This window comes from Grampus griseus (genome assembly GCF_964374135.1).
Source record: "Grampus griseus genome assembly, chromosome: 3".
NCBI classification, from domain to species: Eukaryota; Metazoa; Chordata; class Mammalia; order Artiodactyla; family Delphinidae; genus Grampus; species Grampus griseus.
Genome location: NC_139019.1, coordinates 56,762,983 through 56,787,026, shown reverse-complemented (window position 1 = coordinate 56,787,026; position 24,044 = coordinate 56,762,983). Strand labels below are relative to the sequence as shown.

The 24,044-nt window shown below is 34.6% G+C and overlaps 1 protein-coding gene across 1 annotated transcript in view; it reads right to left on the bottom strand.

The window, feature by feature from the left end:
- Positions 1-24,044, bottom strand: part of FCHO2 (FCH and mu domain containing endocytic adaptor 2) — a 115,960-nt gene that overhangs the window by 23,793 nt on the left and 68,123 nt on the right. The window contains exons 12-19 of the mRNA XM_082650906.1: positions 19,543-19,600; positions 19,079-19,254; positions 17,647-17,658; positions 17,282-17,306; positions 15,023-15,065; positions 12,727-12,821; positions 6,886-6,989; positions 4,037-4,163 (exon numbers count right to left, since the gene is read on the bottom strand). Of these exons, the coding sequence (XP_082507032.1) occupies positions 4,037-4,163; positions 6,886-6,989; positions 12,727-12,821; positions 15,023-15,065; positions 17,282-17,306; positions 17,647-17,658; positions 19,079-19,254; positions 19,543-19,600 (640 nt within the window). The remainder of the gene's footprint in view (positions 1-4,036; positions 4,164-6,885; positions 6,990-12,726; positions 12,822-15,022; positions 15,066-17,281; positions 17,307-17,646; positions 17,659-19,078; positions 19,255-19,542; positions 19,601-24,044) is intronic.

The following is a 24,044-nucleotide window of genomic DNA, read 5'->3' as shown; positions in this document are numbered from 1 at the left end:
TAAGGAATGTCAGAAGGAAAAAGCCCTTCAGCGGAAGAGCTAAAATTACTAAAATATGGCTTCAAAACCATTCAGATACTAAATTCTTTCAGATTCTACTAATTCACATATGTAAGATCATTAAACTGGATTTTTCTATTTAAGGTATTTCTATACATTAGCTATTTCTAAATTAGCAGTGTAATGTAATCATGCACTACTCATTATTACTGTAATTCTCCTTTACCTCTTCTTTGTCTTATGCTTGTATTATATTCCCATATTACCTTTCCTCAATAAACATGACTAATAACATCATTTTGAGGTAACATTCCTGACATAAAGTTAACTCAGTAAGATACCTTTAGAGTCAAATCATAGAAAGAGCAGTGTTTTAAAAGAGTAATAAAATGTAAACAAATTTAATGTGTATGTTCAGGTGTTTTTTAAAACCTAAAATCTGGTTTATTTCATAACAGACAAATCCCTTAAAACAGTGCATTGCCTTTTTTTTATTTACAAATGTACTCTCTCCATTTATGCCTTACCATTGTTATCGATTGGAAAGTGGAGCATTTCATTTAATATACAATATATGATGAAATTTTGTAAAAATAAGTCAATTGGGTAGTTAATGATGATTATTCATTCTTAAAGAAAAATATGTTGACCTAGGTTATTCATTTATCTCTGAAATCTGAATGTATGTTTTTTGTTACATAAATGTTACACCATGTTCATAGCCATCAGATATTTTTATTTCAGATGTGAGCTACTTTTGAGATACCTAGAGTATTGTTATTTCTAACAAAAATCAGTACTAGCTTTCTTTGCCTCACAACTAAACCTGGGCTCCTACAAATAGTGAGAAAGAGCTTTTGTTACCTTTGGAGGCCAGGAAGATTCTGTACTGTTCAAGATTTTGAAGAATTCTGATTTAGAAGGTTCTTCATAGTTTAAAAAAAAAATGACTCAGTGATTAAAAATACATGGAAACAGGAACTGCTGTTTCTAGGCCACTGGGAAAAGTAAACTCTCCCAAACAAGACAAGTTAAAATTTCATATGAAAATAAACTCAATAATAAAATGTATTCACAAAATCACAACAGCTACTATCTACTAATCACCAATATATACCAGACACTTTGCCAAAGAGGCATGAAAGAAATGGTGCCTTTCTGAACCACAAGTAGTTTTTTTCTGCAAAGCAGGAACATACTTTGTGGGTGATGGGCTGCAACAATGAAAGGACATGAAAATGTGTCTGGAGAAGTGTTTATAACCCAGATCAGGACATGGAAGACCTTTAATTTTATCCTATTGGCACTAAAAGACACTGAAAATGTTTAAAAGAAACATGATTGTGTTTTTCATTTTGTAAGATCACTGAACACAGAGTGAATCCTGGATTGAAAAGAAAAATGACTTGGCAGGGATTCAAGTTTGGATCAGGTGAGAGATAATTAAATGAAAGCTAAGGGCTTGATCAAGAGGCAGTAGTTTCTAGGATATGTGATTACAACTATGCAAATACATGTTTGTGCAGTGGGAAAATTTCACTATAAATCTAAATTAGTTCAATTTTTTAAAAAATATATTCTATACTAGGGTCACTAGAAATTCAGGAAAGCATATTTTCAGAGAAAGATGAAGGCTATAATAATCTTTTATTAGAAAAAATTCTATGCTCTTAAATCTGAAATTAATCTTTTCCCTTAGGTAACCTACACAAGTGGATATCTACACACAGTCATGGGTAACATTAATGCCTGCTAGGACTTTGACATTAAAAATCAAAAGAAACCTACAAAGTTATTCTTTTCAATTATCCAATTTGGGCATATAAAATGAGAATTCTTGAAATAGTTTCCCTGTAAATTGCTAAGCCTGTTACTGAAATATTGGCAAGAAGAAAAAAGTACTGGAAAGTTAGGAAAAAAACTCAAAATCCACTTAACATTTTGGCATATCCCCTTTTGTATATTCCATTGTTTCCAAGATCATATTGTATATGCATCCTTCAAAAAAATGTTTGACACAGGAAATATGTGCTTAAGTCCCTAAAAAAGTCTAAGTGTGTACTATATTATTCAGAATAACTCATTTTTTGGAAAAAATAAATTCCTTGGATGTTCTTCTTTATAAGGATAGTATGCATGCATTCTAATTTTGGTTTAATTGTTGCATATTTACAATTGTGTATGTTTTGAAAATGCAGAGACATAAAGCTGAAATAAAAGGTACCTACCTTTGTAACAATCAGTGAATATTTTTGTGGAATTCCTTTCAGCTCCGGAGTAAAAAACAGGGACTCACCCCCAACTATTTCCTACCTCTTTGCTTCTAACTTCAGCTCACTGTATGAATGGTTTTCGTATGATTGATAGCCTTTGCTTTGTGGTTTTTATATTATAGTTTCTTTTTTTTAACTGACATATTCTTTCTGGTTCTTTCCTAATCACTTTTTCTCTGCTTCTAATAGCTTTAGAGGTAAGATTTGTTGATATTTCTTAATGTTAAGGAGAGAAGAGCAGGAGGGAGATGGAAGATAATGCAAAAATAATGTATGTTTTTATAACTCATCCACTGCTATCAATGGATCCTGTATAGAAACTGGACATAATTAGTACAAAATTGAGACAGTTAAACCTTAGAGTTATTCTTGATTTCTGAGACACCATAAATTGCTGGAAAAGGAAAAATTAGATAACAGAGTATTTTAGATACACTTTAGGGTCATTAGTTAACACATACATCTGCTTTCGATACAATACCTTGTGAAGTCTCACAGTGCTTTTCAATTTCAGAGAGTGTCCCAATCAAATTATCATCTTCTATCATATTTAAATAAAACAAAATATTGCAGGAAAAGAAAATACTTTCAAGAACAAGAAGAATCAAAAACTTAAATCTAAACAGGGAGTTGAATAAACATCACAATAAAGAAAGAAATTTTTAGGAAGATTTAAAGAAACTTTGTCCTATAAAATCCACATTACATCACATCCTGCCTGCCTGTATCATCACCGTCACCTACTTGTCGTTCTCCTATTGCCAGCACTGGCCCAAACTACAAACAAATATGTACCAACTTAATCAAAATTAAAGTTTCCATCACAAATAGAAAACGTTCTGAATAATCTGGAGATAATGGGAAACGACTAAAGCAATTTTGGTTACCAGGACCTGCCTGATTTCTAACAGGACCCATCTATGTTCTTTATGATTAAAATACAGATTCTGTGGAAACAAAAGGTAACAAAACCACATATACAAACAAAATGTAAGAATAAGGTGCTTGTTACAGCAAACAAAAAGACTTATTGAATATATTGTTTACATAAAGTCAGAAGATGGGAAAAACAGTATGTTCACAAAAGTATATAAAATAAGATGGTAACATCACGTTCAGACATTTAGAAAGAAAATCATTTATCTCATTTTAGCCTATACCACTCATGCCGTTTTTACAATGGCTACATACAGAAGGCCCATTTCTCCTGCGTGAGTTTTGACAAATCAAATTAAGTATAATTAAATCAGCTTAATTAGGGCTGGGATTCTTAAACTCAACATGCATCAGAATTGCCTAGAAAGCCTGTTCAACGATTGCTAGCCCCACTCCAGAGTTTCTGCTTTAAAAGGTCTGCATTTCTAGTAAGTTCCAGGTGATACAGACAGATGCTGCATGTCCCAGGACCACACTGCAAGCACAAAACCCCTTCCTTTCACTGAATCAGTTGCTTTTAAAACAAATTTTCTTAGGAATGTAAGTACCAATTCACAGTAGAAAGTACTGCATCATATTCTGCCTTCAACTATTTATATTGGTCTGCAGTTTATAAATTTGATGCATTCTTAATAGTGCTAATCATGGTTAAAATTCTCTATTCAGATAATATAAAATGTGAAAGAGAAAAGGCAAATGTGGCTACTTTGATAATGCCAGGTGTGTTTCCAGAAAACCAAAATGTCTAATGCTTAATTCTTCACTACCCTCAGCCTGATCATATTTTGGATGTTAAATTTTGCATGTAATTTATGATAACCACTTACCTACTGGAGTATTGGCAGCACTTAGTGACGCAGAAGATGAGATAGAGGAAGAACTTTCTGCCCGGGCTAACGGAGCAGCAGGAGGTGGGCTGGTATTGGAAGTTATAGGTGGGCTGAATGGCCTGGGCTTAAAAACAAAATGTCATTTACCAAAATGCTAAAACAATTCCCCAGTTATCAGAAAAGATTTTTAGGTATCAGGAATATTAATTTTAAAATACTAAACCAAATTTATTGTGTTTCTTAAAACTCACAGTTAGAGATGCCTAGGTCAAATCATTTTCAAGAATATATTAAAAGCTGAAAAGCCTATTTTAAAATAATGCCGTCAAGAGAATCTTTGTATATAAAACTTTTTCCGTATTTCAAAAAGTATGCTTAAGACAGATTCTCAGAAGTTAAACTGTTAAACATTATGAAGGCTTTTCATAAATAGTGCCAAACTGCTTCCCATTTGGGTAACTCACTTTACCCTACTGCCTGTAAATATATGAGAATATTTCTCTGCCAGCAATGAACAGATGAGCCTTAGAAGAAGGAAAAATAATAAAATTTAAAACCTTTTAGCTAATTCCGTAGATAAAAATAAAATTGGCATTTCTCTTTTATGAGTTGTCTGTTAGCTTTGCCTGATTTAGTTTGGGGAGGTCTTAGTATTATCCGAGCTTTCACTCCTTTTCTTTATTTGATGCAAATATTTTCTTCCTAAATATTGCTTTACTTTTGGCATTTACAAATCTGTTCACACTTTCCTTATAATTCATTGTAATGCTTCCTCATTGAGAAAGTTTACCCCATTCAGAGGTTTGAGAAAATCTTAATTCTACTGTCTTCCCACTTTTCTGGTTGAAAATAAAAACAAATATGAAAAATATGATTCCAATTCATTTATCTTTTACTTTGGTGAATGTTTCTTTTCCTTCCAAATTCCTAATTGTTCCAATAATACATTAGCAACACTTCCTGAGGTGTTTCATTTTTAAAATATGGAATATTGAGCTTAATTAAAGACAACCTTTTCCTGCTTATAAAAGTTATAAGTAAATGCAGTATTTATTTAGTGCCTATACTGTGTGTCAGGTCTTGGGTACTAGATACAAAGCAGTGAATTAGACACTGTTTCTGTCCCCATCTATTTGAGGAACATGAAAAACAGAAGGCGAGAAACAACCAACAAAACCCTATAAGCATTCATACACTAAAATTATTCAACTCTACTCGCATGAATATAAATTTACAGATATACACTCTTATAAAAATTAGATTATACTGCCCAAAATATTTTACATTTAGTAAACCCTCGTGCCCCCAATTAATTATTTTTAAAGTATTAGTTCCAGAGAATGGCTTTTGGATGACTCATTATTATGGACAGCAGGTTGAAAAAACACAGCAAGGTGTAAAATGTGGCTGTGGAAATATACAGATGGAGGTGGTACAGGACATGAGGTGACAGGCATTATGTAAACTATTAAGGCATTAGCAAAGTATTAAGGATAGAAATTGGCTAAAGCATAGTCCAGTGAAGGAAGCACACACAAAAACAGTACAGTCATCCCTTACACTTTAAATCATCTCTAGATTACTTACAATACCTAATACAATGTAAATTCTATGTAAAAAGTTGTACATGCAATGCAAATACTATGTAAACAGTTGCTAGTGTGTGGCAAATTCAAGTTTTCTTTTTGGAACTTTCTGGACGCCCCCCCAATATTTTTAATCTGTGGATGTGGAACCCATAGATACGGAGAACTGACTGTGGGTCAACTTTATATACAATGTGATTGATGCACTAAAAGAAACACGAGCAAGTGTATGGATATAAGGAAGAGAATGACAGAGGATGATTAAGTCCACTGTGGGGTGGAGAGGAGGAGTAACCATCAAAGAGGGGTTCACCTAGGTGGTGATATGTAGCCGGGTCTTAAAGTGAGCAGTTTCCTACATAGAAAACTGAGCGGTATTTCAGACAAGAGGGAGTACAATAGAGACATGGATATGTAAAAGAGCATGATGTGTTTGGGGAACAGTGGAAAGTTTCAAGTGGCTGGAACCTAGGTTGCAAAGAGGAGAAAACTGGACAGTTAGTATGGTAATGCAGGTTGCTGAGTCAACTTTATGAAGAGTCTTGTAGATTCAGCTGAAATATTCAACCACGTGGATTATAGGTGTACCACTGTAGATGTATATCAGGAGAAAAAGATTAAGCTTGACATTTAGAAATTTAATTCTGGCAATTAAACTGGCAAGTGAAAGATGAAAGTAAACCAGAACAGACTGAAGGAAAGAAGACTGGTTTGGGAGAGCCTGACTCTCAACAGAACCCATATATTTTCTTTCGTTAATCTGACAACTTTCGAAGACCAATGCCTTTTTCTTTTTTTAAGCAATGTGTACTTTTACAAGTCAATTAAGTGATGTGAACTCCAGAATGCTTATGTATAAAATAAAGAAAGCTGGACTAGATGCCCATCAGGACTCCCCTGGCAGTATACTTCTAGGTCTAAGAACAGGCCACCATTTTTTCCTTAATATTTGACTTTAAGCAAAATTATATGAAAATTGCTTCTTAATTATGAAACAATGGGTACTGAATTGTATTTTTATAATGTGCTAACTTTCTCAGGAAATCTCTTTCCTCCTGAACAACGGTCTTGCTCCACAGGTATGATCACTGAGATAATATGGGGAAGTGAAGGAAGTATCAGCAGGGAAAACTTTTCTGTACTTTGAAGACTTGAGTAGAAAATTCCAAGCATTTAGCAGTAAAGGGACATACAGAGAAATATCATTTGCATATTAAATCAAAACAGTTATAATTTTAAAAAAAACACCTGAGTACATACTATTTCATTAATCCCACTGAGTTTTCCTGAAGTAAGCTTTGGTCTGGAAGCAGGCCTTGGAGGTGGGACAATGGTACCTACAGAAAGAGGAGTTGTGGGCCTGGCTGGTGGGTGGAAAAAGAGAATTTGAAGAAAATCATTAGTATGTACCAATCCCTAGATAAAAACATTCTATTACAGAGAAACTATTAGGATTCAAAGCTCATTTTTCAGAAGTTCTTTTTCTTTAAAATGTAATTATAGCTATTTGTGAAATGCTAGGAATGTATCAAGCATGCTTTTTTCGAAGCTACCAATAATATTCCTGAAAAAAAAAATTAACTTTTCAATAAAACTGACATAAATTGTATTCCTGTTTCAATTATTTATACATATAAAAATTAAATCTAATAAGTAAGCTGGTGAAAACCAGTTTAAGGCCTAAGGTCTTTAGTTTACTGCCAATACTTCTACTTTACAGTTATTTGCAAGACCAAGCCTTTGAAGCAACATCTTCAAAATAATAACATGAACTCTAAATAAAAACATTTACCTTAATTAAACTTGTAATCTCACTGTTAAGTTGAAACACACTGTGCCATTTTTTAGTGACAATCAAACATATCTTTATAGTTTACAAAAAAAATTTCCACAAATCACTATAATTAATTTTTGGTAAATATAGAAAATCATATATTGACTTCATAAATCCTACATAAATTTAGTGTTCAATGTTTTTCAACACTATTTGCAAATGTTGCAATTTTAAAACCAGAAATACTAACCTCAGTATTCCTAATTAAAAATAACTCTCCAGGGACTTCCCTGGTGGTGCAGTGGTTAGGAATCCGCCTGCCAATACAGGGGACACGGGTTCAAGCCCTGGTCCAGGAAGAGCCCACATGCCACGGTGCAACAAAGCCCGCGAGCCACAACTACTGAGCCCACGTGCCACAACTACTGAAGCCCACGCGCCTAGGGCCCATGCTCCGCAACAAGAGAAGCCACCACAATGAGGACCCCACGCGCTGCAACGAAGAGTAGCCCCTGCCTGCCACAACTAGAGAAAGCCCACGCACAGCAACAAATAACCAACGCAGCCCAAAAAAAAAAAAAAAACCTCAGCATGGTAGAAATTAATCAGTGAAATTCAAGTGTATATCATCAAAAGTCACACATGTATTAACATAATCAAAGCAAGAGTGTAGAAGCAAATACATTTAAATGATCTTTAATTAAAATGATCCTCAAATTCTTTTGGTCCATTCTAAAAGATAAGTCTATAATTCAGATTGAAGAATATAATATGGGTGTGAAGAAATATGTTTCAGTAAGTTCTATAAGTTTACAGATGTGCAAAGTTAAAAATATAAGAATGGGCCTAAGTATGTACATGGGAAAACAAACAGTAAAGCTGAGGACCCTTGGTCAGCAATGGAGGAGTGAAAGGAAGGAGCACGGAGGTGGTAGCAAGAGACCTAAAGTAAAAGGTAGTCACACCGGAGTGAAAGCAAATGCATGGGGGTATGGAATCATCTAGAAAGCAGATCATATGAAGAGATAAAAGATGCAAGCACCATTCAGGTTGCTTGAAGAAAACAGTAAAAACCTGGTAAGAAATCAAGTTTAGGTTCTAAGCCTGCTGCCTTCTTCCAGTCAGCACCAGTTCTTTCATGCTGCGCCCCTACTTTAAGCTGTACGTTGGAAGAAATGCGCACTAACCTGAAGACTGTTACACTTCCCTGTGCTATGACACATTTACTTTAACGATAGTTCATTATCAATGAAACCAGCACTGACCAATACTCAAGTTATTTCAAGCTTCTGAGGGGGCTTAACATGGTAGGGACGTTTACACCTGAAGCTTCATTACTAATCAAGTGGCCTGTCCAAATGGCATTCAGATTGACTCAATCCAAGCCTGGTAGAAGTGTTAAGTTCACCTTCTTCAAATAATCAGAATTTGCTTTTTGAGAAAAAGTAATAAAAATGCTCATTAATATCACTGTTTATAAATGAATCTATTAATTATAGTAATACATTTATAAATTATAAACAAATCTATCTCCACATGCCAATTAGATACTGCTTCTAGATGCTTCTGAAGGAGATGACTACAACTGTTCACAGGTTTAAGTATCTTAATTGTGTTTTGTGGTGGTGGTGGTGCTCACTTCAAATAAATGTCCACTAGATGCAGTATTTCAAGAACATGAAGTGACTTGTAAAGTATAAAACACAGGCAAAAAGAGCTAACCGGGCTTCCCTGGTGGCGCAGTGGTTGACAGTCCACCTGCTGATGCAGGGGACACAGGTTCATGCCCCAGTGCGGGAAGATCCCACATGCCGCGGAGCGGCTAGGCCCGTGAGCCATGGCCGCTGAGCCTGCGCTCCGCAACGGGAGAGGCCACAACAGTGAGAGGCCCACGTACTGCAAAAAAAAAAAAGCTAACCTACATCTGCTCTCTGACACTACCTAAGAGGAACAGATAAAGCATGTTTCCCATACCACCCTTCATCTGAATAAAGGCACAGACTAATCTAGGATACAGAAGCAATGATGATGATGCAGAAGAAAAACGAGCAGCATTGCTAGCTGCTTCTGTCAGTAGCTTTTCAAAACATTTAATATTATGGCAAAGGTCACGCTGATCCTCAGAGATGCAGCTGTTGGAAAAATCTCTCATCCAAAGCACCAGGGAACCCAAAGGTATTTTCAGCTTTACAATGCAATCTCTGGAATGCCTTCTGAGCTCCACTGGAGTCAGTAATTTTAACAAGTTCATCAGTAAAGGAAATCCACTGACTCTGCAACCATGAAGCAAAAGGACACTTATTGTGCTCGCTGGTGGTGTCGTTACAGCAGGATAGCAGAGAGGCTTGGTGGAAAAGTCTGGTAATGGGTTTTCTAGACCTAAAATCTGACCTGGTTTCAAGTAAAGAACCAATTATCACACCCCCAGACAAATCAGTTTGGGAGAGAAAAGCAGAGTTCCTATTCTGTTCACTAAGGTCAGCGGAAGAAGAATAAAGAAACTGAAAACTAGAAGCAACAGGAAAATTCTAAAACTAAAATATAAATCTGCAGAGCCAAATAGTTCTTATTTCAGGTTAATATTATTTCAATTACTCAAAACTAGAAAAATTTAATAATACATGGAACAAGAGCATGAGCTCAAACTTTATATTAACTGAGGAAAATAATTATGAAAATAAGAAACTTAAAATATGTATGAGTAAAATTTAAGGTCCAAAAATATATAAGGCCAGAATTATTCCTGATTTTCAGAGGAGCAAAAGGTAATGCTAACAGTCAGTAAAAGTCTAAAGAGGTTTGACAAGGTGTCAAAGTGATGCTGCTGGGTACATGTGTTCCTTAACAAAGTGCCTGACTAGTGATAAAACTTAAAAATGTCATAGGAAGTAAGACAGACTAAATCAGTGTTGGAGTTAATATAAAAAACCAGCCTAGTATTTTCAAAAGATAATTTTACAGGGGTTTTACAGAGCACAAGTGCTCAATTAACCCATGGGTAGAGAAGAAATGGTCTATACTAGCACTTATCAAAGGGAAGGAAGATATGAGCTATTTATATTAAATTTTATATACATATACTTTATTACATATAATTTATGTATATGTAAATTGTACATATATGTTTATTTTAAGAAGCAACTGAAAATACTTCTGTACCAAACTTTAAGCATGCTTCTTAAACATATAAAAACACTGAAAGGTTTAACATATTAGTTACTAACTGATAGGAATTATTTTCTTAGACTGGTTTAGCTGAGATGGAGTGATTAATGAATTAAGATTCTGAAAGGGACAAAGGAGAGCAGGGAATAATCTGACAACCTGGCCATTTCTAAAATGTGAAAATGGTACCAGTGTAGACGATGTTAAGGGAGACATGCACTGTAAAAAGCAGTGGAAGAAAATTTAAGACAAAATGGCTATTTCACAATTTCACTTAGGGCCAGTCTTACAAAACAGGAGAATCATCATAATGTATTCATCAGTTTTATCAATAATTATATTCTGTCCAAGTGAAGACTTAATAATAATTACCACACAGCAGAATGTCTCTTTTCAACATGACTAACATTCTTTGAAGGGCAAAATAATCTGACATTTTTAGACTTAATAGGAAGTTTTTAAAAGGCATAGCAAAATAAATTTTAAAATAAGCAAAAAAGAAAAGAAAGTTTTATCATTCCCTACCTACTAAACATCAAATGACAACTAAATGAAACTATCATTTTTTTACCTGAAGTTGAAAGTGATATGGGCAAAACATTCTTTAGATAGGTAGCAAGAGGAAAAGAGAGCACTTTTTTGAAAAGGAGATTGTGCTAAAGAAAATAGAAACAAAGGGTGGAGTTATGAAGAAATTTCTATATAACTAAAACTTCTGTGATAACAAAGTGAAAATTTTTACTAAAGATTAATAAAACCAATTCATAAAAGAATATTATCAAAATTAAAACCTTCTCCATTCTAAAAACAGAACAAAACAGTATTCTGACATTTTTACTAAACAAAAAAAGAGACCTTAATACAACTTCAGTTTTTCCTATACAATTATTTTACTTATAAAATCTATTACTAAGATTAGTTTCCTAAAACTAAATAGTAAACAAATGCCAATTGAGAAAGGCTATAATGCCACTTCAGAATATGTGCAATTACCTAATGACTGCTTCTTGCTGTTCAAAACTCCCAATTGTTTCAGGTTAAGGTTGCCTAAAATCCACTTATAATTTCTTTTTAAAACATTAGTTTCTAAACAGTCCAATTTTAAATACTAGTGTTTATTTTATTATTAACAGTAAAATGTTTCAACATGGCTTATTGTTTTGTTAATCTGCCAGAGTATGACGAATTGAACAAAGATTTTGGAATTAGTAAGATCCAGGTTTGAATCCATGCTTCATTTCCTAGTTATGTGGTGTTAGAGAAGTTCCTGATCTCTCTCAGCTTTACTTTTTCTATTTATAAAACAGGGACAATAAAAAGGACTTCATGCAGCAGTTAATGAGATGAAATCAAACAGAACGTGCATATATCCCAGCAAAGACACAGCAAGAACTGAATTCAAGTTCTCTCCCCAACATTCAAGCATTCCCTTAACCCCAAGTACTGCACGGCATTTCTGAAATCCCCAAGAAGGCTAAGATCAACTTAAAGTGATTTTATTTTCGTTTTTTGAACAAGCAGTTTTATTAAACATGCTTTGATGGTTGACTAGTGGGATTTCATATTTTGAAGAAAAGAAAAATTTAATATATTCTTGCCAAAAGAACAACTAAAACACATTCATAAAGTTATTTCATGTTGGGAAGTGCTAAAGCCTTTCTGGAAAGCAGTTTGGCAAAAAGTAACAATGGGCGTATCTTGTGACTCATAAATCTTGTATTAATAAATTATTATAAGGATATGAGATGTGCACAAAATCTGCTGTATCTATGGATGTCCATAATACTAAAAACTAGATGCAACCTGAATGTCCATCAAGAATGGACTGGTTGTATTAACGCACATCTATGATGTTGAATAATAAAAATTATTATTTGGGCATTGATATAGGAATGATGCCTAGAAATAAATATATTAAGGGAAAAAAAGTTGGTGTTTGATGAATTTTTGTTAAAGCCATATGGTCTTTAAGGTAAGTTAACAAAATCAGTATAAAATCACTTTTATATGGCAATATGATCAGAGGACAAGTTAAATTTTTGATCATTAAGTACAACATACAAGTAATGGATAAATCAATTAGAAAAAAGTAACTACTGCATTCCTTTACAGTTACAAAAAAAAAAAAAAATATATATATATATATATATATATATGTTTACCTGATGATGATGATGAAGTTAGTGAAGTTGAAGAAGATGAATCAAGAGATGGTCCAAACAGGGGGTCCCAAGCAAGTAAATCACTGGTCCCTTTCCTACCATAACATTTTAAAAATAAGGATTTTAGCAAATGAGTATTTTATTAGTATAAAATATAGTAACTTATCTTTATTTCATAGAAAGCTCAATATATATGATTAAAGAGTTGGACATTGTGCTTCACATATGATTGAATATGTGAAGAACTTAATTAGCAGGTTTAATAAACTGATATTTGTTAACTGCTATAAGCAGAACCCACAATAACATTAAGTTCGCAAAGGAGAGGAGATTAATCCCCACTGATTAAACCTTGTTATATTCTAATAAACGTAGGGGCTGTCAGAATAGAAATAATTTCAGTTTTACAAATGAAAAGCAGCATGGAGAGTCTATGTGAGCTGCCTAAGGACACACAGCTAATTAATTCTGTGGCACTATCAGATGTGCTAATTCACATCTGGAGCCCAGTCTTGGACAGATAATTTCTGAAGTGATATGAAATCAGATAGAATTTTTATAAGGCCATACTTATTATCAAAGATGAAGAAAAAGGGTAAAGGATTTTTTTCAAAGTACTTTTTAAGTACAGGATGGTGGCTTAAGCTCCATGTATATAAACGACTGTATACAAACTTCAAAGATCTGATCACTGCAGTAGATCATGCACAGGAGGAATTCTCCCTAGGTAACCCACTACATGGGCTACTAAGGTTGGCTCGCAAAATGTATGGGTCATACATGTCTCTTTATGAGAGGTTACCAAGACTATGGACAAAATCAAGAGCATGAACATTCTCATTTCAAAAAACTCAATGTGCTGCATAACCAAAGATTTTCTTCCACTGACCTCTTGGAATCCTTCAAACTAGTTACTCTCAGGATTCAACTCTTGGCTCTTTAATGCAAACATACATGTTTCTCTTTTCCATCTTAGTCATATACCCTTTTAGGATGCTTAATCTCTAGGATCTTGAGGACCTGACCTTTGCCACCCCGTCTTTTTTTCAAGTTAACTGCCCCAACTTTATTGAGGTATGTTTGACAAATAAAAATTGTACATATTTATGGTATAAAAAAAGAAAATCCCCATTTAAAAATAATCTAATGTATCAAACTACCATTATTTAAAATATTTTTTAGAAATCCTAGAAAACAGGCCCACTATAATGAAAATATTACAATTACCTATAAGCACATATCTAGTATCTCAACATGCACCCACATGGAAGCACACTTACGATAAAGTATAGAATCACAACTGTATAAATGATTCCTAAAAACAAAGTCTTAAAACACTAAACTTATCTTTAAAAATGATAAATCAAATGAATGCCTCCACTCTGCTCGATTAGTGCTTAGCTTTCAAAGTTTCCATTTTAAACTATTCATTTAGTTAAGGCTACTTTTACTCATACAAAAAACATTAAAATAAAGTATTCTTGTTAATAAATACAGAAGTGAAAAAGGACCCATGCAACACTGGCTTAAAATATTTTTCTCTTTTTAAGAAGAACTGGCAACATGTCTTCTAGACCTCTCCTTTTTCAATTAAGTTGAAAAGGTTCATAAAGTATACAGTCTACTTTACAAGGTCACAGACAAAATTGAAGGAAAACAGTGAGAGAATTTCCATGTGAATAACTAGTTGAAATATAGACATGTATGAATTTGGGATACTATCATTTATTTAGAAGCAGTGAGGACACCAAGGCCAAATACAGCTAAATGGATTTTTTACAAATTATCATAGAAAGAAATACTGTCAAATGAGAAAATAATTTAAAACTTCTAAAAACTCTATATGATGTTTCACAGCTTAGGAAACAGGATGATTAAAAACAGTGTACTGGAATTAAAACTACAGAGATAATACAACGAAGGATACTTAAAATTTAAATGTAGTGGGGAGGGAATAATAAATAGGTGGAGGACACAGGATTTTTAGGGCAGTGAAATTATTCTGTATGATACTATAATGGTGGACACATATCAATATCCGTTTGTCAAAACTCATAGGATATAGAACACCAAGAGTTAATCCTAATGTAAACCATGGACTTTGGGTGACAATGATGTGTCAGTGTAGCAAATGTGCTACTCTGGTGGGGGATTCTGATAGTGGGGAAGGTTTGGCATATGTAGAGGCTAAATGTATATGTAAAAATCTCCATACCTTCCACTCAGTTTTGCTGTGAACTTAAATTTCTCTAAAAAATAAAGTCTATTTAAAAAAAATTTTTAACGTGGAACTTACTCATTGGATGCAGCAGATGGCTTTGATTTTGTTAACTCTTCACCTAATTAAAAAGTTGAAATATTATGAAAAAATTAATAATCTGAGTAATAAAATATTTTAATGTAAGGAGAACTACTACACATACATCAATTTTTAAATTCTGGCATTAATAACATATATAAACAATTATGAAGAAAAGGAAAATAAGCCTTTAACAAGTCTTCTACCATGCTTAAAAATATAAAAATAGGGCTTCCCTGGTGGCACAGTGGTTGAGAGTCATCCTGCCGATGCAGGGGACACGGGTTCGTGCCCCGGTCCGGGAGGATCCCACATGCCGCGGAGCGGCTGGGCCCGTGAGCCATGGCCGTGAGCCTGCACGTCTGGAGCCTGTGCTCCGCAACGGGAGAGGCCACAACCGTGAGAAGCCCGCATACCGCAAAAAAAAAAAATTTTAAAAAAAATAGCTGAATTTCTGTTAAATATTCATTTCTTCTAATATCTTTGATGAGAAACAACTTAAGTCAACTAAACTAATGAATAGTCAACTATTCATTAAACTGCTGTTCATAAAAAAAACGGGCTACAACTTTAAAAATCAGAACAAATGTTTAAATACTTATGTATTTAAATAATGTATGTAATAACTCAAGAATTTTAACTGATGAATCATGAAAACATTTTTCAAGTTCTGATGATATTATTAATGATTATTTTATTGACCAAAAGTAGTTATTAATTCTTGAAGGACACCCTATTTTTTTTTTTTTTTTTTTTTTTTTTGTGGTACGCGGGCCCCTCACTGTTGTGGCCTCTCCCGTTGCAGAGCACAGGCTCCTGACGCGCAGGCTCAGCGGCCATGGCTCATGGGCCCAGCCGCTCCGTGGCATGTGGGATCTTCCCGGACCGGGGCACGAACCCGTGTCCCCTGCATTGGCAGGCGGACTCTCAACCACTGCGCCACCAGGGAAGCCCTGGGACACCCTATTTTGAAAAATAAAATTTTTATAACAACAAAGGTCTCTTTATAAGGTAGTCTATTTTGCTACCTTCTGCATTTATAACATGAATCATTTCATAAGCAATTGGTACATGGAGGAACAGTGTCAGTAATACAAAAGTCCTGCTGGTTAGTAAGCAATTTTCATTGCATCTTAATGTTTTGCATCACCAAGCAATAGCTGATGAATGCAAAATACATCAACATGGGTAATTACAGCAAACTATGAGGAATACAACAGTGTACATAATGCCCATTCACATCACATTCTCCCATTTGGCTCATTTCAGCTGTTTGTTTTGCCTCATGGTGCTTACTGTGGTGTCTGTCATCTTTTTGCATTTTGCCCTCATCTTGATAACTCAGTAGCCCCCTTTTATACTCATTTTCCTCACATCCCCTTATCATCAAGCTACTTACCATTTATGTTTTGAAAGTAAAAGCCTACTTTTAGTTTGGTATTTATTATGAATTTAATAGGTCTTTTTAATTGTGCTAGAATTTTTAATTACAATTGATGTCATGGTTTTTATTAAGCACTGTGTTCACAAAATTGCATAGCTTTTGTGTGGGCTGCCTCAACTCTATTTTCCCCACAACTCTTGTTATGTTTAATACATGATTCTGCAAATGGTGTTAATACCCCAAAAACATTTTTAGTATAATTTGAGTTACTGTACTAAAAATCTTATACTAGAAGTTGCAATTGTGATACGACTTAAAAATAGATCAAGCTAAAACTCATCTTTCTGGGGACTTCCCTGGTGGTCCAGTGACTAAGACTCTGTGCTCCCAATGCAGGGGGCCCAGGTTCAATCCCTGGTCAGGGAACTATATCCCACATGCCACAACTAAGGGTTTGTATGCCACAACTAAAGATCCCTCACGACACAACGAACACCCTGCATGCCGCAACTAAGACCTGGCGCAGCCAAATAAATAAATAAATATTAAAAAAAAAAAGTGCCTTCTGGCTCATGAGGATGAGTTATGCTAATTAAACAGTTTTACGTGCTTAATCAGAAGCTGCTCTTTGGCTTTGTTGATTTCTGAAAAACGTTGTAGCCACGTATTCAAGTTTAAAGCATATCTCAAAACTAAAAGAAATAGTATAGATAAGTTGTCTTCTGTTGCAAAACAAGTATCCTTCTAGTCTGTCGTTATGGCTCATGATGAAAAAAACCATTTCTACAACTACATATGTTAGGCTACAAGCTTAGCAAATTCCCTGATAAATTTTAATAGACTTAAATAACCAATTTAAATGTCAAACTTACTAGATGAATTCCGATTCATCTGCACCTGAAATAGAAATGCAAAAACTAAGTATCATTAAATAATTTAATGCGGTAATAAAATATTTGATAAAATGTTAATACTGGGAACATAATTTTAAGTTTTTAATATACCTGCTCAATTATAAACCGTATTTACATAAAAAGATTACAGAAAAAACTTTTTTGTAGTCAAAAAAATAATACATGTACCTTTAAATCATTCAATAAAATGCTTTAAAATACCAGTATCTACAGCAACATACTATGACTTGCTGATTTAAAAACACAAATATTTTGAAAATCAATGTTCAAATATACAATTTCTTTTTAAGTCAATAGGTAAAAATATAAAATCTTGCACTTACTGGGCTGTGTCTCTAGTAGTACATGGAAGGAAAAAGAAAAACATAGTGTTTAAAAAAAAGGAAAAAGAAAAACATAGTATTTGCTTTAGAATTTAAAATATATTTCCTTGCTCTAATAAGCATGTCTTAATCATGTCTATTGATAAAATCTATATACCTTAAAACACATACACTGTTGGAGGGAAAAACAACTTAAGCTAGATAAGCGAACTGGGCAACAAAATATACTCTCAAGACCCCTCTTTTCAAATATTAACAATTAAAAATTTTCTGATTATTATTTATTTTCTGAGTATGAAGTTAACACGTTTACTTTTTTAAAAAAAATAGAAAAGAGCACAAAGCATCAATTATCTTACTACCCAAAGACAGATGCTTAACATTTTGATATATATATGTCCTCTAGGCTTTTATTTATTTACATATATATTTTAAATTAGTTATGCTCTTTACACAATAAAAAATGTTTAATGGCTTCACAACTTCCTACTTCAAATATAAACCATAATTTAATCTTGGCATTAATGTTAAATAGTAATGGTAGAATAAAACCTCACTTCAGAAATTTGGTGGAAAAAAGTTCTCAAATTAAATTCAACAAGTGTATGACTGGGAGAAAAACACTTTTTCTAAACAAATACATAAAGTCTACTTAAAATATGTAATTAAATAAAATACAAAATGGTGAGAACTTTTATTCTCCATCAGCTACAATAAGTATGTGCAGATAAACTAAACTGACATTCTAAGACATGCTTTTTTCCCATCATTTAACATTTCTAAATTTAAGAGTATGACATCGATAGAAAGATTACGGTGATTTTTTTCTCCCTCAAAAGCTATCAAGTTTAGTATCTCAGAATTGAGGAATTAACCACTACCACTACGAATTCTTCTTTGCCTTTTCCTGTATGAAAAGTATGGAAAAACAACCATTAATTACAGTGACAGAAAAAAAAAAAGCAAAGATATAATTTAATTTCACTTGAAATTGATTTTTATGGAATTCCTTTTACATAAAGTTCACCAAAAAAATGGATGAAAAACTTTAACATTAGATGAGGAAAAGGTTAATACTGTAGTTCACAAAACTCTGCCTGAGACATACAGCACTATTTATAAAATACATCAAATGGCAGAAATAGTGCATTTTCCACATTTTTGTTTAAAACACATTCAAAAGGAAGCAAAACTAAACCAAACTCAAAAATTCATCTGCCTGTATAAAAATTATAAACTGTGTACCTCAATAAAGCTGAAAAAATTATAAGTATTTCCTCAGCCAACATGCTTAACTATTTACTATGTGATGTTTTAATTTTCGTTAGTCCTAAAATTAATCAGATGCAGGTAGATGAGGTTAAAAAACCAAAAAACAAAACCCCAAAGGCTTCTGTATAATGAGTGCAAACTTGCTTATTTTCTTACTTACAGATATTGCTGGGGAGAGCGTTATATTTCCTATAGATACTTTTAATTCATCCAAGGAAGCCATTGTGTGATGTGAGTTATTCGGATGCATAGGTTTGATTTCTATCCGATACTTCTTTGGTTCTTCATCTTCAGAATCAGAATCACTAGACGAGTAGAAATGGTTCTCTTTGGTATGTGAGTATCAGTTAAAGAATTGAGTTTTTAAATTATCTTAATGCACAACCAGTTTTTCACACATTTATAAAAAGGAACAAAAAAACTCTGAGATAAGATGGACTTTATCAGAAATGTAACTACTAACTTTTATTCATAGCATGTCAAATAAAGATCACAGAGGCACATTTTATTACAATTAATTAAAAATTTGAAGAGTCTTTATTAAATAATAGATTATTTTGTTTTAACTGTCTACTTATATATGCCAACACAATCCATAAGACTATCCAGATGATGAAAGGATATCATTCTGATTTGCTTCTGGTTTTATACTATAGCCTTCTTCATCCACATCAGGAATGTTCTATGGGGAAGAAGAAAAACTTTACTGTAACAATGCCTCCAACTGCAAAAACATTAAAGGTTAGCAAAACAGCCTTAACTATTACCGAGGAGCTTTATCATTTATCAAATATCACAGATTAACAAAATTATTAACACTGGGAAATTATGTGTTTTTAGATAATTAGCTTCAAATGACACTCCACGCTTCAGACGTCTGAAAGAGAAAAGCACTGCAAAACAAACAGGATAAACACTGAAAGGAAGAGAATAGGTGTTTGGCTAGGCATGCCAGCAGTTCTGTGAATAACCAAATTTTTACCTAAATCTTCAAAGTGAAGAAATAAAAGCAAAAGATTGTATGCATCCACGGAAGACAGGTGGTAAAACCAGAGGACTGACAGCTTAAGTAAATGGAAAAACATATCAAAAATATAGAACAGGGCTTCCCTGGTGGCGCAGTGGTTGAGAGTCCGCCTGCCGATGCAGGGGACACGCGTTCGTGCCCTGGTCCGGGAAGATCCCACACGCCGCGGAGCGGCTGGGCCCGTGAGCCATGGCCGCTGAGCCTGCGCGTCCGGAGCCTGTGCTCCGCAACGGGAGAGGCCACAACAGTGAGAGGCCCGTGTACCGCAAAAACAAAAACAAAAACAAAAACCAAAAAAAATATAGAACAGGGACTTCTCTGGTGATGCAGGGGTTAAGAATCCGCCTGCCAATGCAGGGGACACGGGTTTGAGCCCTGGTCCTGGAAGATCCCACACACTGCGGAGCAACTAAGCCCGTGCGCCACAACGACTGAGCCTGCGCTCTAGAGCCTGCATGCCACAACTACTGAGCCCACATGCTGCAACTACTGAAGCCCACACGCCTAGAGCCCGTTCTCCGCAGCAAGAGAAACCACCACAGTGTGAAAGAGTAGCCCTGCTTGCTGCAACTAGAGAAAGCCCATGCGCAGGAACAAAGACCCAACACAGCCAAAAATAAATTAATTAATTAAAAAATATATTGAGAGAGAACAAAAAAAACAGAAATAAAAGACTACCAAGGGGCTTCCCTGGTGGCGCAGTGGTTGAGAGTCCGCCTGCTGATGCAGGGGACACGGGTTCGTGCCCCGGTCCGGGAAGATCCTACATGCTGCGGAGCGGCTGGACCCGTGAGCCATGGCCGCTGAGCCTGCGCGTCCGGAGACTGTGCTCCGCAACGCGAGAGGCCACAACAGTGAGACGCCCGCGTACAGCAAAAAACAAACAAACAAAGAACAAAACAAAACAAAAAGACTACCAAGAAAATTTAAACTATACTAAAATACCACCTCTTTTCCATGAGACTGGCAAAAACTCAAGTTAAAAAATATACTCTGTTGGCAAAGCTGTGAGGAAATGTACTCTTATACTTTATTGGTATACATACAAAATAGTACAATTCCTACAGAGATAAATTTAGCAATATCTAACAAAAAATTTACGTGTTTACCCTTCTACCCAGGAGTTCCTTTTCTAGGAATTTACTCTGAAGATATGCCCCCAAGAATTAAAAAATACATATGCAACAAGGTTATTCACCAGAGATTATTTGTAACTCAAAATTATTGGAAAATACTAAATGTCCAAGCATAGCTGAATAAACTATGGTGCATACACAAAGTGAAGTACTATGCAGCTATTTAAAAAAAAAAAAAAAGAGAAAAGTTTCCATGAACTGATAATGGAGTGACTTCCAGGAAATACTGCTAACTGAAAAAAGCCAAGTACAAAAGAATATATATAGTATACTACCTTTTAAGTAAGAAAGAAGGGGAAATTTAAAAACCATATAGATATCTGCTATCTTTATGAAAAAAAATTAAAAACAAAAAAACACTGCAAAGATAAATCAGAACACAATAAAGCTGGTTACCTAAGAAGGAAGGGTGGTGGAGCAGAAGGGATACAGAAGGGACACTTCTCTAAAAATGCTTTTGTGGTTAAGTAAGAGAATATAAAATTTATGCTCAAATGGATCAGAAAAAAATATACACATGCACATACACAGGGAGAATGGAACTGTTAAAGCAAATGTAGTAAAAAGTTAAAGGTATACAAGTGTTCTTTATACTATTTTATTCTTGTATTTCTTTGTAGGTTACAACATATTTCTAAATAAAAACATTTTTTAAATGGGGGAGAAAAAGAACTGCCAAGAAAAGACAGGGTGTACCAGTTGGATATAACTGGGCAGCTAGTATCATTCTACTCCTAGAGTTTCCCATTCTTCCTCCAATCACTTGCTAAAGCTCAGCAAGAGAAATATGAAGGAATGCTAACCTGACAGGCACAGCACAAGGTTTACATAGTTATAGTTTCCAAGCTGAATAAACAGTCTAACGTAGTTAGCAGTGAGTTAACAGACTGGGTTAAAGTTTAGAAGTGAAATATCTAATATAGGGTAAAGAACAGATTCCACAGATAAAAAGATGACAAGTGATGTAGTTATGACCCTAGAAGTAGAGCACTTTCTTTGAGTTCTATATGCTGCTTACTAATATGCAAATAATACTTTAAAATACTTAAAAAATAAAGAAACTGGGGACTTCCCTGGTGGTGCAGTGCTTAAGAATCCGCCTGCCAATGCAGGGGACACGGGTTTGAGCCCTGGTCTGGGAAGAGTCCACATGCCGTGGAGCAACTAAGCCTGTGTGCCACAACTACTGAGCCTGTGCTCTAGAGCCCGTGAGCCACAACTACTGAGCCCACGTGCCACAACTACTGAGCCCATGCTCCTAGAGCCCGTGCTGCACAACAAGAGAAGCCACCTCAGTGAGAAGCCCTCGCACCGCAACGAAGAGTAGCCCCCACTCAAAACTAGAGAAAGCCTGCGCACAGCAACGAAGACCCAATGCAGCCAAAAATAAATTAATTAATTAAAAAATAAAATAAAGAAACCATTAGAAATCAGAATAAAAAAAGTTTTTTTCAAAATACTTTCTTCCTATTCCTGGTACCCTAGAACATACCAGATATTTAATATCCTAGAGGTTCTTTTCATTTTGGCCACACCAAGTAGTATGCAGGGTATTAGTTCCCTGACCAGGGATCGAACCCATGCCCCGTGCAGTGGAAGCACAGTGTCTTAACCACTGGACCGCCAGGGAAGTCCCTCTCCTAGAGATTCTATCTGGGATCTGCTACTGACACTATTTTTAAATTTGTTTACAGTACACTGTACTATATGTTGTACTAATTTAAAATAATACTGAGCTGTTTTCTGTAAGACCAAATAAACTGCTTTTGAATCAATCTCCTGCAGATTACATCTATAAACTCTGGTCAAAATAAACATAAACAACTATCTGAACTTACTGGAGAGTGACCCACAGCGACTATCTAAAAAGATATACAAAGTTATATACTCAAAAAAACAAAAAAAAAAACCTATAAATAAATCAAATTCTAAAAAAGGTTCAAATAACCCACAGAAAGGCAGGAAAAATAAAACAATATTCTGAGAGGGAAAGAGAGAGAGAGGAACAAATAGAGAACAAAAAATTAAGTGGCAGACAAACCCCAACATGTCAATAATTACATTAAATATAAATGGTCTATGTATAACAAAAGACAGATTGGCAGAATGAATTAAAAAAACATGACCCGGCCATATGCTACGTGTGAAAAACTCATTTCAAACATAACAACATAGGTAGGTTGAAAGGAAAATGATAGAAAAAATATACCATGCAAACATTAATTTAAAAAATAAAAGACAGTGACTACCTTACTATTAGATAAAACAGACTTCAGAAAGAAAGTGACCAGTGTCGCGAGTGACCTTATGCCCACACAAAAACTTGTACACAACTGTTCAAAGTAACTTATTTCTAACAGCCAAAAATTGGAAACAACTAAACGTCCCACAATAGGTGAACAAATTTTGGTATACCTACATCGTGGAATACTATTCAGCAATAAAAAGGAATGAACTATTCATGTATGCAACAACCTGGAATAATCTCTAGAAAAGGGTGCTGAGCGAAAAAAGCCAATCTCAAAAGGTTACATACAGTATGATTCCACTTAAATAACATTCCTGAAATGACAAATATATAGAAATCGAGAAAAGAGTAGTGGTTGCCAGAGGTGTGTGTGTGTGTGTGTGTGTGTGTGTGTGTGTGTGTAGGGAGGGGGCGGAACAGAACAAAAGTGACTGAAAAGGAGCAATCAAAATGAAAGATCCTTCCAGCAATCACAGTCCTAGGTATTTACCCAGTTGATCTGAAAACTTATTTTTGCACAAAAACCTGCACACAAATGTTATTAAGCTGCTTTATTCATAATCACCTAAAAGAAGAAGCAACCAAAACATCCTTCAATAAGTGAATGGATAAGTAAACTATGATACATCTATACAATGGGATACCCTTCAGTGATAAAAAAGGAATGAACAATCAAGTCATGCAACAATATGAATAAATCTTAAATGCATATTTA